Here is a 13,640-nt window from a genome sequence, read left to right as displayed (position 1 = left end):
AAAGCCTCCTGAAGGATCCCTGGCCCTTAGGCCCCACTGACCGGTGGGGCCACCTGGTTCTTTTATGCTGGTCAATAGCGAGGAGCTTTTGTGCGGACACGCAAATGTCCCTGGCACACTGCCTAAAATTCCACCATCAGATACGCTTCCCCCGACCGAGGGCTTTGTTGCTTCCCTACATGGTCCTTTGTTGGCAGACACCATGTCAAAGGCCATCCAACACGCTTAGGCTTATGACAGAGGCATGCCCACCGTCTTTCACACCTCGGGAGTCTTGACATCAGCTATGGAACACGGTGTCTGTTCCCTGCCTTCCACCACCACCGTGAAATTTTAGCTCGGTTGCCGTTGCCTGCGTTCGCTGCAAGAGCTACGCTTTACGTTCGTGGCTAGGCGGACTGGCGGCTGGATGTCCTGCAGAGAACTGCTCTGGCCACTGCAGGATGGACTGGACACGAAACATCTACGTCCACTTTTCTTAGCTAGAAGGCAGCCTTCGCTCCTTCACCGGCCTTGGAAAGAAACCCCCTCCTTTAATCTAATGCCTGCTCTTTCTAGAAGAAGTCATGGCTTTCCATTACCTCCTTTTTCGGATGCATAGAGGTTTTTTTTTTAAGTGACATAACCAGTACTCTCCACTGGCTGTACTACATACGAGATGTGCCAAGTGACCATGGCAGTCGGCCACATCCAAGGCAGCCACTGGGATGGGCCGGGAGAGGATGGGCCTAGGAAACTGGGGAGGGGAGTGCCTATCAGGCCTCCAGGGGCAGCAGAGGTCTCCTAGCCACCCTGGTCTGGAGTCTTCACAGAAGAGCTGAACGCCACTGTGAGCCCTTCTTTTGCCAACAATTCTGCAATACGTTAGTTCTGGACTAAAGAGCTGAAGAAGCTTCTTGGACGAGAATCGAAATGTTTTCAAGGAAAAAAGAAACCGCCTTTAGGAAAAAGCATTTTTGGGACAACCGTGACCTAAATGATTGAGAATCTGAGAGAAGGAAGAGGGGGTGGCCCTAAAAGAAGGGAACCCTATGCAGCAAAAGAACAGCTTTTGTTTTCTCCTGCTTGCTTTACTAAGCTTTAACTGCCCGTCAAGAATTCAGGGTCAATGGTACCTCAAAATACAGAAGCCCCCCTCCCCAATACACAAATATACCAAAAAAAAAAAAAAAAAAGCATTTGAAAACCCATTATTATGTAGTAAGCAATTGAAATCCATTATTATGCAGTAAATAAAAGTTCTCACCAGCTACTTCCACGATGTCACCGGGGACGAGGTCTCTCGCTTTTATCCTTTGTACACTTTTTCTGTCTTGTCGATAAACTTTTCCCATTTCAGGTTCATATTCCTTAAGAGCTTCAATGGCATTTTCAGCATTTCGCTCCTAAAAAAACGCAGGATCAACAGCAGGGGTTCAGTAGTTCTACATTTTTTTAACTACTGCGGTGAGCAGCTGGCCTCCAAGTTTGCCGTTTCATAAATAATCTAGGATCATCCGCTGGCAGAGAGGGAGGCATACGTCTTGCTGCAGCTAAGCTGAGGGAGCAGCCTGCAAAATTTCACTGTCAAATAAAGCCTAAATGCGCAATTTTGGTGTGCATAAAGCAAAAAAAAAAAAAAAAGGAGATAATCCAACAGCCAAGATGCCTTTTAACTGCAGATTCTTATCTCTCTTAAAATAACTCTGATCCAAAGTGTACTTCTTGACTAAAAAGGTAACTGATAAATCTGACAACTCAAGAGTTACAACTTTGTAATTAAGTTCCTTTATACTTTCTCTCCCACAGCATTTGGCCCTGGTTTGGCAGAGTGTGTTCACTGTTCCAACACTGTTCCCACAACTTCAACACATTTCAGATTCATGACTTGCTAACAAAGTACCTGCTATCAACACAACACGGTAGTAGGATTGGGATCTTAGACCAGAACCTTGAAATGCGCCTCATGAGCGTTTCCTCAATTTTTTTTTAGAAAAAGCCCATGGGCTTTGAGCCAATACAACTGTACCTTATGGCTAAAATCTTGCTAAATTATTAGTTTGTCGTGAAAAGTCCAGCAGTCAAATGAGAAACATCTGACTGTGGTTTTTGCTGTACATGTGGAGAGGCAGGACCGCTGGAATCCAAATTAAGTGGAAAATAGGTCCATGTAAAAGGAATGTATGTTTGCAGGTATTTGAGATAAAGACTAAGAAGAGTAATCAGGAGAAGGCAGTTTCAATCTCTTACTTTTCAGCTAAGAAATACATTTTTAAGTCACCCCTTCCATTTTCAGAAGCAAGAAACGTTAAACTGTCACCAACGTTAGCAGACAGACGATTAGTGAATATTAAAGCTTTTTATAGCATTGTTCTATCATAACAACTACATTTTCATCTGAGTGCCGGAAAAATTCTTCACTCAGCTCAACAATTTTTCTTGCTTTTAAAGGCAGTGTTCATATCAGCACTGAGGGCAGGTAGGCAATAATTTGTCTTTTTTAATAGACGTAAATCTAACAGGAAAGCCTCTCAACTTTCAGCTATTCCAATGCGTCAACTGTAAATTAAATCTCTCTAAATTCTAAATCGTTAATTTAATGGGCAGTATTGGGCTTTGGTTTTTGTTTTTTTTATTCTTTTCATCCTTTTAAAACTTCCTCTCTGTTCCAACTCCCATACCATCCTAGATGCCATCCTCCCAGTTCCTATGGTAACACTACCCTGCTATGAAAGATGAATTAGGGGCAAATTATGGCTTTCTCATATGACCAAGATGAAAAAGAAAAAACAAGGTATATTCATGCCAGAAACGTCACTCGTATCCAGGAAGCAAGCTATTAATATTCCGTGCTGTATAACTGAGTGACAGGACCCAACCACAGTATTGAACTGTCATGTCCCACAAAACAGAGCCCAAAGTACTGTTGGCAACAAGCCAGACCCACCTGCCCTGATGAAAAGGAAAGCAGAGATCAACCCAGGCTGCAGGCTGGGGAATTCTGGGAATTAAAAGTCCACATGTTTTAGAGTTGCCAAGGTTGAGAAATGCTGCTCTAATATATTATCCTCATAACGCGTTTTGATATTCTCTCATGGAAAATTTGAGTAAGGAATAGAAGGTAAACAAGGGCTGTGCCCTGATATAAGGATATATTTTGGTGGATGCAGTGGGCTCAGGTAAATTGCACGGGGTGTCCTTTACTGGATATACAGAACATTTACCAAATAAATTAAATTATTTGGCAGCTCTCTGTTTTCATAGATTGAACCTATAACCTAATCCACATAACCTTAATTTCTATCAGTGATATTCTTCAGTCCCTTTCTCTGACAGAGAGTGGAATTCATCACTACTTTACTAAGGAAAGACACAAGTTGATGGTTAAGCATTAAAAGTCCGAAGTCTCTTTGCTGGACTGAATTAAGTACATGGCTAGTTGGGTCCTGTCTTATCTTTATAACATTCAGCAACTATCTTAAGAATGAAAAGGTTTACCTAATTTCAGAGCTAGTTTCCACTTTCAATTTTCTTAATAAACATGATAATGGTGACTCTAAGCGACTTAAAACAATCTGTCGAAAAAAGCACACACGTTGCAACGACTTTTCCGAGCACGTCTTTGCTTACCTGCCACACGCCCACAATTGCATTAGCAACTAATATGAGTAAGATTACAAAAGGTTCTACAAAGGCTGTGACTGTTTCTTCTCCTTCTTCAAACCAAGCCAACACCTGCAAGAGATTAGAAACTTGGTGAAGTTACAGATATGATTCGGTGGCATTTGCTATGTGTCAACTTAAATTTCAGCCCAAAATATATTCCATAGGTAATTTTCAAGATTGATTGCATAATTTCAAAATGTCCGCTGACTCACTTAAGCACACCTGAAAAGCAAATTCTATTACAAGGAAGTAATTGCCTCACCTGTGCTTTTCAAGAAGCTTGCTGCTTTTAAACTAATTTGTGGATCAGATTAGGCCTGTTGCTTTTGTTTTCAAAATAAATTAAGCTGTAAATAAATCCCGTTTGGGTTAGAATAACCCAACAGGAACATTACCACTGCATTCCTTGTTAATAAATCACCCCTTCCTGAGGATAGCCTACGTGTCAACCTAAGGACTCCTCTTCAAAATCAAGAGACATTATTCCTATGGGTTACTTAAAGATAAAAGCATCAGTTGCTTTAACAGAGCGCAAATGTTCTTCTCCACTAGCTTTTTTATGCTTGGTCAGCTTGCCAAGAATTGAATGGCAGACAGATTTGATCTATCAGTTGATCTTTGTTATCATTACGGTCTGCTTCTCACTCCAGGACCATTTCCAGCAGCTAAGAGTCTTCAAATAGAACCAAGACCTCCTTTTTATTTGAATTTCAGGCTGGCTGGCTGGCTTCCGAGATCTTGAGTGCTCCTGATGGTGAGGGATTCTGTTCCCTTTCAAGGCTCATCAAGATCTACAGGGAAGCGGTTTTTGTCTGGTTCACAACATGTGCTAAGCAATCAAATCCTTTGTTTGGGATCATCTAGGAAACCATCATTTGATGGTATATTTTACAGTGATATTCCATCTAACTGTACTTGGTTCAATCAAGCTTACTTGCAGTAACTAATCCCATCATTTTCTAGTAACAGCAGCTTCACTGTCCCCAAATCAAGAATGAAGTACATCTAAAGCCGAAGAAAATTAATAATTAAGGCTAAAGGATCCCAGAAACCATTACTATGGGATTCTCCTGCAGCAGGACTCAAAGTTCGCTTGCATTTTTTTTTCTGATTTACAACAAAAGAACTACCCATCATACTAAGTAATGGTTTACTTAAGCAGAATGTATTTTGTATGAAGCAAATTGGTTGAGGACACGCAGCAGTCTAAGTCATAACCAAGCCAACTTTACTGAGGCTTTGCGTATCTTGGAACGCATCCTAAAACACGTACATCTCAGAAGACAATGTTAAAAGCTCTGGAAGAAGTCCTTTAATCTGGGACACCTCTCTGAAGCTAGCTCATTGTTCTGACAACATGTCAATATTTCCACAAGCTCCATTACAGCTTCGTAAAATGATTGTTTCAAAAATCAAAAAGAAGCTAATCATGTTCCTCTTAGAACAAAGCACTGATCAAAGGACTTTGGAAATCCTATACCTCCTTTTTTTTAAATACTAGGCTGAAAATTAAGGATTCTGGAATATTTTCCCGCCTCCCGTCTGTGTCATTCAACATTAAGAATTAACTGTTAAGAAAAAGAATGTATATGCCATGTATTCTCTCTCCCCCCCCCCATAAAACTTTCTAATTCCAAGGATCATGTTACTGAAAAAGGCACATGGGGTGATGACCGAAATTGACTCGCATAATGCCAATTTAGGCCTATGAGTAACCGAAAGTGACTTGGTAGCTTGCATCAAACCCTGCAATGATTCATGAAGAAAAGGACTAATATTATGTGGGATATATTGAGCAACAGGAAGTACTGTACAAAGCAACGGACTTGAAGAATGCTGAAATCGGCCTTTGGAAGTCAGCAGCAAGTCATTGTTCAGATCTCTTTTAAAGAAAGAAGGCCACAAAAGAAGCAATGGAGGGGGAAAAAATTCAGAGCAGCTTCTCTACAGCTTTTCCTTAAGGGCGACTTGGTGGGTTTCCAGATGAAAGGAAACCGGGAAAAGGAGTAAAATCTAGAGCCTGGATGACTTAAAAAAAAATGGTAAAATGGTAGAAAAAAAATTAGATTTTCTGGTTTTTCTGTTTGATATAATGGAACACGGTGCCCTGGCTCAACACAAAGCTGGCTGAATTTATACAACATAATGAGCCATATCTCTGATTTACGAAGTGCACCAAGTCCAAACTAAACATCAGGTTACAGTTCAGCAAAATGTGTGAATGGAAACACCAGTTTTTTCTTACTTGGGCTGTAAGGTAAAAAAATTTGAATTTGCTTCTTGACATTTCCAGTTTTGCACCAAGGACACAGATCCCTGCAGAGCAGGCAAAAGGCACGTGCTGAACTTTTTAAAATCAGCTGTCCTGTCTTGACCCAGACTGAAGCAACAGGAGAGCACCACAGGAGAATTTACCTGCCAAATTTGACCCCAAGTTCTATAAAAATGGGTGCAGCAACTTTGACGAAACTCCGTTGATGAAACTTTGATGCAGATAGTCAATAACTGAATATTAGTTCTTGAATTTACAACGCTGAAAAAACTGATTTTTCTCTTCTACTGCATAATCTGTACTGGCAATATATCCCAGGGATAAATAATATGCATGCTTTTCTTTTGATTTTTGGTTTAGGAAAATCATTCCCCCCCCCCCACTCCAAAGCACGGATCAGACTTATCTAACTCTGTCACTTTGAAATGGGTAAGATCAGGCAACGCCACAAGCTGAAATGCAAGAGAATGGAGGCTTTGCCTTCCAGTGTGGTTACTGGTTATGCAAAAAGGTCAAAGCCATTTAACAATCAAGTCTACGAAGCATATGGCGAAGGGGAGGGACGTCAGTTTTCGAAATTACAATCATACATCAGGATACTGTATCATTATGTATGCCAACATATTTCAGCGTCAGCAAACTCCAGGATCTATATGTACTGTAAACTGAAGCCACAAATGAATTTTGCAGGTCACCAGCAACACCAAATTCCGGTTTTAAGCAGAAATCTACCAAGCCAGAGAATGCCATACTGATCTGACACTGCAATGGACTCGGAGCCAGCATTTTCAAGGACAATTACCTTCTCTGAGTTTTCTTTGCCTGAACCTCCGTACTCAGCTACATTTTGAGTTTTTCACGTAGCTTATAAGTGTTGACTGCCCTCTCATTCTGCCTCCAATATACAAATTTACACCAACTGCAGCTTCCCCTTCTCTTCAAAATGCAGCTACAACAAGTAAAGGAAAAGGTCTTCCCAGGTAAGCAGGCAAAGAGTTACAATTTTGAAAAAAACTACTGAGCTCAATGAAGCCAACTTTAAGCACTATATATATACATGTATAATGTTGAGTTACCTTGCAGGTAACTTTAAGGGACTAAATGCTGTTATGCAATCCACAGAGACAGGATGTCTAATGGTATTTAGCAAAAGCCAAGGGGAACATCTGTTCTTACTTCATTTCATTAAAGAGGAGTCATTAAAGATAGTTTTTCTCTATTACTTCCCTGCTTGTTTTGCTACTGTTTGATGAATTTGGAGGAGCTTACTAAATGTTAACATTGTCCTCTTTTCATATTCTCTGCAGGACCATCTGGCTCCCTCAGGAGCTTACCGACTTTGCCATATTTCACTTAAAATTAAACAAGTGAAATATTTCCTAGAATAATCCTGACAAATTATTCCATACAAACCCTTCAGGGGGATTGCCAGCCATCAGTCTAAGTTATTCCCATGTTCTTATGAGTCAACTCTCCCTAACAAGTGTTAGAGAAAGATAAAACTGTTAACAGAAGGAAATGGTGGGAACAGTTTGCTATAATGCCAAACTATTAGATGTAGAGAACATCTTTGAAATAAAACAGCCAAGGCTACGCACCGTTTAAAGGCTATGCAAATTCTAAGAGGTCTGCAATTTGCAGCCCTGGGGGAAAAAATCCATTATAACTGAGCTTGACTAACAGCGCAAGGACCTAAATTCTCACGTTTCTGATTAGCATTAGGCTAAAAGATGGGTTTAATGGCTTATTTTCTCGCTTGTCTGAACTCACTCAAGGACACAAGAAGCTCAAACCTTTTACGAAGATTGCTCAAAGTAGGCTACGTTTCTCATGTAGTCCTGCTGATGGGGAATAGCAGCAGCCATACTTCAGGGCATCTTTTTTGGGCTTAAAAGGCAGGGAATAAATTAAGGGAATAAAATAATCATGCTTTTGGGGGGGGGGCAAGATTGATGGGAACATGCATACCAGTTGCTAGGGAACACAATTAGAAATGATCTTTTTAAGCAAGGAGCAACTTCTACTAATATTTCCTATCGGTTTTTATAGTGAGGTTTATGTCATGTTCTTTTGGGTTGAAATGTTCATGTTGCGCAACTGAATTTCTGCTTTGCAAATGTTCCTTTCCTTCCCATTGCAATTTCCTTTGAAGTAATGTTGCTCAACCTTGGCCATTTTAAGATGCATGGACTTCAATTCCCAGGATTCCCCAGCCAGCCATGCTGGCTGGGGAATTTTGGGAATTGAAGTCCACCTTCGTTAAATTCACTTTCAATAGAAAGATAGTAAAGGTTATCTGAACTTGGCTTCAGTACTTGGTATATACATTATATAACCATCTGGCTGAATGTTTTATGATTAAAATCCCCCTGCACGCCTATCTGGGAACAAGTTTCACTGAATTTACTCTTGCCAGCCTGTTGTCCTGCTACTAACATGATTGTTTGCTGGAGTCACAAGTATGATCTGCTACATGGGGGTGGTTGAATATCAGTCCAGAGAAAAGAGAGAATGCCAAAGGTAGAACAACGTGTCTAGACGCTTCTCGTGAAGTTAACACTTATTCAACTATTTCTGTGGACGAGTAAAATGATCTCTCATATTCCAATAAGTGAACCTTATCTGTGTTGCATCTGTTATTCCTCAGCCTCAGAAGAACAATTGTAGGGACTAGGGGCTGTTCTGGCCTTGCCGATATAACCGCCACACTTTGAAGCACAGCGAGCCAATTTTTGTTCCAGCAATGACTCGTCCTTCTCTCTGCACCCACAAAACGAGGCCAGAACTGCAAAGTCTAAAGGAAGGGAAGGTCTTCCCAACACTGGAAGTCATCTGAACATCTCCTACAGGCATATAGCAATAACACTTATCCTTATATACCGTTTCATAGTGCTTTACAGCCCTCTCTAGGTGATTTACAGAGTCAGCACGTTGCTACCAACAATCTGGGTCCTCATTTTACCAACCTCAGAAGGATAGAAGACAAGAGTCTTATAGTCATATACAGACAACCACAATTTTCTGATCCAGAATAGCCTTAGAAAGGGATCATTTTTCGAGTCCAAGGAGGCATGTGATTGTTGTGCTTTTTCTAAATTAATGACATTCTGTTCTAACATCTCATTAGAAATCGTCAAGAAGGCAACAATTAGGGCATTTTAGTACGTTGTTCCCACAATTCTTTCAGCACTAAATAGGACACTTCAGACATCATCTCGGAATTTTGACTCATTATGATTAAGGTTACTGGTTGTCCCATTTTGCCAGGAAAAAGTATTCTCAAATCAAGGAGTCTCCAACCATGGTTTAATTTAGCAATGTTCCTGTATAGGAATCCCTGGCCTATTGCTCTTCTAAAAATGCCATAAAACCAAGAAAAAAAACCTGTTACAACAGCAGCAAGTCAGAAATTTCCATTAAAGCATCACAGTCAGTAAAACCGAAGGCACATCAAAGTAGGGACATTGGGCTGTGGGTACCAGCATGCCTGCTTAGAATCAAAGTTTGTGTTGTCATCAAAATCAAGGAAGCAGAAGGATATTAAGTTTGGAAGCACTGTACAACTTACAGTGGATGAACAGTGGAACAACCAAATACAAATTGGGTCAACAAATTTAACCCAACATTGTAACGATACCTATTAAAAGTAAAGGAATGCAAGGACTGCAAAGAATGGAAGGTTATTTACCGCTGTAAAATTAAACTAAAATAGCACAACATGCCACAAAGAAATACTCACTACTCTACAGAAAATGTTTTAGAAATCGTTCTCCAGGCAAAGGCTAATTCATGTCATGGTAACAAGAGTAGCATTCTGGGCTGGGAATTTCAAATCATCTTCAAGCTTGACATTTTTTGTATATAGAAATTGCCCAATCTCATGGTTATGTGTAGAATTTTAGTGTGAGGAGGCAACATTGAAACTTTTGGTACACCAACAATTTTCCTGCAGAAAGTCTACCATAATCAATAGGTTATTTAACTGCAAAACCAGCACTCTACATCTATTTCTCTCCTTAACTGAGTCTTATGGAACAAATCTAGGGCTCAGCTGTTTATATATCATTGTTTTAAATGAAAGAAAGTGAATGGGCATCCTAGCAGTCTAGCACACCAATGGGCGACCTTCAAAATAAGTGGATCTCATCACGCACCAGCCACTACCTGTCAATAAAACATTCATCTGCCAAAAGTCACCAGGAAAAAGCTGAAACAGAATGACTAAAGGACTTGTTGCTGCAGAGAAGAAAATCTCTGCCAAAAAACCTATTCTCCCAGCCGGGTGAGTCAATGGCATGAAACTGGAAACTCTCACTGGTTCAGAATCAGCAACTATACATTCTGATGGTTCAAGGGGGCGATCCTTCTTTCACTTGTATATTTTTAAATCATATTCCTGGTTCTGCACTCCAGTTAAGTCAAGGGTGCACCGTTTATTTTCATTTTTAACATCTCTTTGAAGACAGAGACTCAGAAAACTACCCTATGTATCAATAATCGCTGAATTAAAAGCAGGGACAGGAGTTTCATGTACAATTTCTGCATGCCAACCTGGATACCTGAAGCTTCTCTTTTCACCAAAGTTGTACCCCACTTACAATGCATTTTTCTCCCCATCTCCCACCCTTCTCCAAACAGATGCTTGGCACCTGGCAACGTGACCCTATCCTTTTACACATTATTTTAAAATTCCGACTCGATTTCACAGCCCTCATCCTGCCCCATTCTGTCCAGGGAGCAAAGAGTTTACTTTACCAGAGGCTTCCCAAAGGTCAGTGACCAAATTTGGTCAACAATGGTGCCATCATTGCTGTCATCATTCTTGTCACTGTCAAGAGCAACAACTGTCACCTTGCTATTATCAGCAAGAGAAGGCAACTGGCATATTCCCCCCATACAAATTCTATTTACAGTTTGCATTGCATCCAAAAAAAGACTTCCAGCCGTCTCGGTGAGTTTCATAACAATCAACTACCGCTAAAAAATCAGCCACCCTATACCAGTTCACCTTCTGGCTGGGGCCAAGGTTAAAAGGCAAGAACCTACTTCAAGTACAGAGACAGTCATGACTATTCACAATATTCAAGTATGTCTGACTTAAACTGCTGTGTGTTCTCATTCAATCATTCCCTTGACATTGTATTTGTAACAAGAAACTGCTCAAGAGTTGGGGTGCAAGCTGCTTAAACTCTGTTGCAAAAGCAAAGCACTTATTTCAAGCCAATGACAAGATAGAATAACTTCTCCCAAAAATCATTTTCAAACTCTCACTAGCAATCCAGGAACCCTGTGTGTCAATTAAGACAAAGTCATCAGTTCAAAACAAGGAAGATACTTACAAAAGATATACATGCTGCCAGCAACAAAATTCTAACTAATAAATCTTCAAACTGTTCGATCACCAGCTCAAGTAAAGTTTTTCCTGCCAAGAAAAAGATTCAGACTTCAGTCGTCAAGCACAGACACAGACGGTTGGGGGAGGGGGGAATCAAGCATGCATCACAGACAAAAAGCTTCAAATGCCGGCTTACCTTCTTCAGCTGGTAATTCTTTAAAATGCCAGAATTGCAGGAACCACGTCAAGCGGGGAGGAAAAATAAAACAACAATCATTAGAATTATAAAGGTGTCTGGGCTAGACCGAAGAGCTTTTTTGGCTTTTAAACACTCCAATGGAAGAGATGTTCTAAGCAAATGAGCAATGCAATAGTTAAGCAGGCTTCCTTCAACCAGACAGAGAGAGGCAGGCGGGCGCAGGCTTCCCTGCATTTTACGTCAAGAACATTTCGGCATCCAGCACTCTCTCTCTCTCTGAAGGGTTACCAATCGAGCCAAGTCATCCCTGCTCTTCCCTGTAGTTTAATGCGGCTCCACACTTCCCACCATTCCCCATTTACCTCCAACCTTTTCTCCTCTGAAAGAGGAAGGAGACAGGGCGGAGGGTTTTTTTTTCCACCCATGCCCATCAGGGTAGGGCTGTCTCCCTTGTCCATCTCGCAAGCCCCAGAGCTGGCTTTTGACAAGCAGAAAAAGCCCAAGCCACAGAGCCAGGCAGGAAAGGGGAGAAACAAAGGTCAAACCAAGCCAAAAAGGAAGAAGAAATCGGGGGAAAAGGGGGAGAGGGAGTGCAGAGGAGATTCCCCCCCCACCAAGCCTCAGCAGACTGGGAGGCTTTTTCTCTCTCTCCTTCCCAGGAAGGTGCCCGGCTGGTTTCCACGTTGCACAGCCCGGGGCAGCAGCGAAGGGAACCCACGAGGTCGATGGCCGAGTCAGCCATCTTCTTCTCTTTCTCCCTCTTTTCCTGTCAAATGCCAGATTGGGGGGGGGGGGCAGGCAGAGAGGTTGGGATAGAGGCATAGATAGGGGGAGGGGGGATTGATATGGGGCGGGGGTCTCCATCCTCCCGGGCGGGGGGGTCGGGATAGATGGATATGGGGCGGGGGGGGATTGATGTGGGGAGGAGAGAGGGGGGGAAATAGATATGGAATCGGGGGTGAATGCGAAAGGGAATATGGGGTGGGGGGTGATCATCTTGCCCAGGGTCAGGAGAGATGGGTGGGGAGGGGGGGGCGATCGCCAAGAGGAGGAAGAGGAAGGTGAGGATGCGGGGGGAGGGAGGGAGAAGATCCCGCTGCCCCCCGAAGTGGAGGGGGGGGTGTTGCCCACCTACCGTTGGCTCCCCATCGCTCCTTCTGCTTCTTGACCTGCTCCAGGCTGAGCCCGGTGCTTTCGTTGACCCCGAAGTAGCCCAGCACTTCCTCCACCGTCTTGGTGTGCCCGTTCTCCATGGCGGCGGGGGGAGGCGGCGGAGGAGCGGCGGAGGCCCCCCCTTCCTCTTCCTCCTTTGCAGCAGAGGCGGCGGCGGCGGCGGCGAAGAAAAACGGGGGGGGGAGGAAGCTTAAAAAAAATGTGGGGCGCCTCAGGGAGGCCTCGCCGGCTGCCCCCCTCTCCCTCGGCCCCGGGGCTCTCTCGGGGGGGGGGTCTCGCCTTCTCCTCACGGGGGGCGCGAGGGAAGGCCCTCGTCACGGAGGGGGGCGCTCTGAGGGGGCGCCGCCTCACGGGGGGGCCACGGGGGGCGCCGGTGGGGGAGGGGGCGAAGGCCGCCCTGAGGGGGTGGGGGGAGCCGCCTCAGTCTTGCCCGCCGCTGCCGAAGCCGCCGGCCTGCCTGCCTCCCGCGCTGGCGTCGCTGCCCTGCCCGGTGATGGCTGAGCCGGCAGCGGCTGCTCTAATAGAATTTATCCGAGGCGACTCGCCGCTGCCCCTCTCGCGGCCGCGGCATGTGGACGACGCCGATTGGCCGCCCGGCGCCCGGCCCGCCCCTCGCGTCACGCGCGGCACCCGGATGCGGACACGCCCCGCCGGCGGTCTGCGCCAATCGCCGCGGAAGGAGCCGCGCGCGCCAGACAGCGGAGGGGAGGAGGGAAGGAGGGGGAAGAGAGAGAGGAGGGGGGGGGAAAGGAACAGGACAAAAGAAAATCAAACCGACCGACCGGGCCGGCGTTGATTTTGCGGATCGCCACTTTAGGCTAATCGCCCGGCGGGGGTGGCGGGCAGAGAGCCTGGGCGAGCGGGCGGGCGGGCGCCGAAACCGAAGGAGCTTTGAAAGGCGTGGGCGGCGTAGTGTGGAGCGTTAACGGACGGGGTGGGCGGGGCTTGCGCTCGGGGAAGGGCAGGAGCGGCGCCTGACACGTGGGCCGGCCGGGCTCGGACACGCGTGTGAACCG

At 44.2% G+C, this 13,640-nt stretch overlaps 1 protein-coding gene across 1 annotated transcript; it reads right to left on the bottom strand.

The window, feature by feature from the left end:
• Positions 1-1,193: 1,193 nt before the first annotated feature.
• LOC107286985 (sarcoplasmic/endoplasmic reticulum calcium ATPase 2) lies at positions 1,194-12,704 on the bottom strand. Its single transcript, XM_015815435.1, has 5 exons — positions 12,587-12,704; positions 11,449-11,466; positions 11,257-11,339; positions 3,610-3,714; positions 1,194-1,385 (listed from the first exon to the last, which is right to left on the bottom strand). The coding sequence occupies exons 1-5, from the start codon at positions 12,702-12,704 to the stop codon at positions 1,194-1,196; spliced, it is 516 nt and encodes a 171-aa protein (XP_015670921.1).
• Positions 12,705-13,640: the final 936 nt, after the last annotated feature.

The sequence above is a fragment of the Protobothrops mucrosquamatus genome, unplaced genomic scaffold, assembly GCF_001527695.2.
Source record: "Protobothrops mucrosquamatus isolate PMUCROS unplaced genomic scaffold, P.Mucros_1.0 scaffold342, whole genome shotgun sequence".
Lineage (NCBI taxonomy): Eukaryota > Metazoa > Chordata > Lepidosauria > Squamata > Viperidae > Protobothrops > Protobothrops mucrosquamatus.
The sequence above is the reverse complement of the archived record's forward strand: the minus strand, read 5'-3'. Positions and strand labels throughout refer to the sequence as shown.

Coding starts and splice junctions, on each gene's coding strand:
- LOC107286985 (XM_015815435.1), bottom strand. CDS start 12,704: ATGGAGAACGGGCACACCAAGACGGTGGAGGAAGTGCTGGGCTACTTC. Junction 3,715..11,256: donor TGGCAGCATGTATATCTTTT/GTAAGTATCTTC, acceptor AATCTCTTGCAG/GTGTTGGCTTGGTTTGAAGA. Junction 1,386..3,609: donor CAATTGTGGGCGTGTGGCAG/GTAAGCAAAGAC, acceptor GCGTTTTTTTAG/GAGCGAAATGCTGAAAATGC.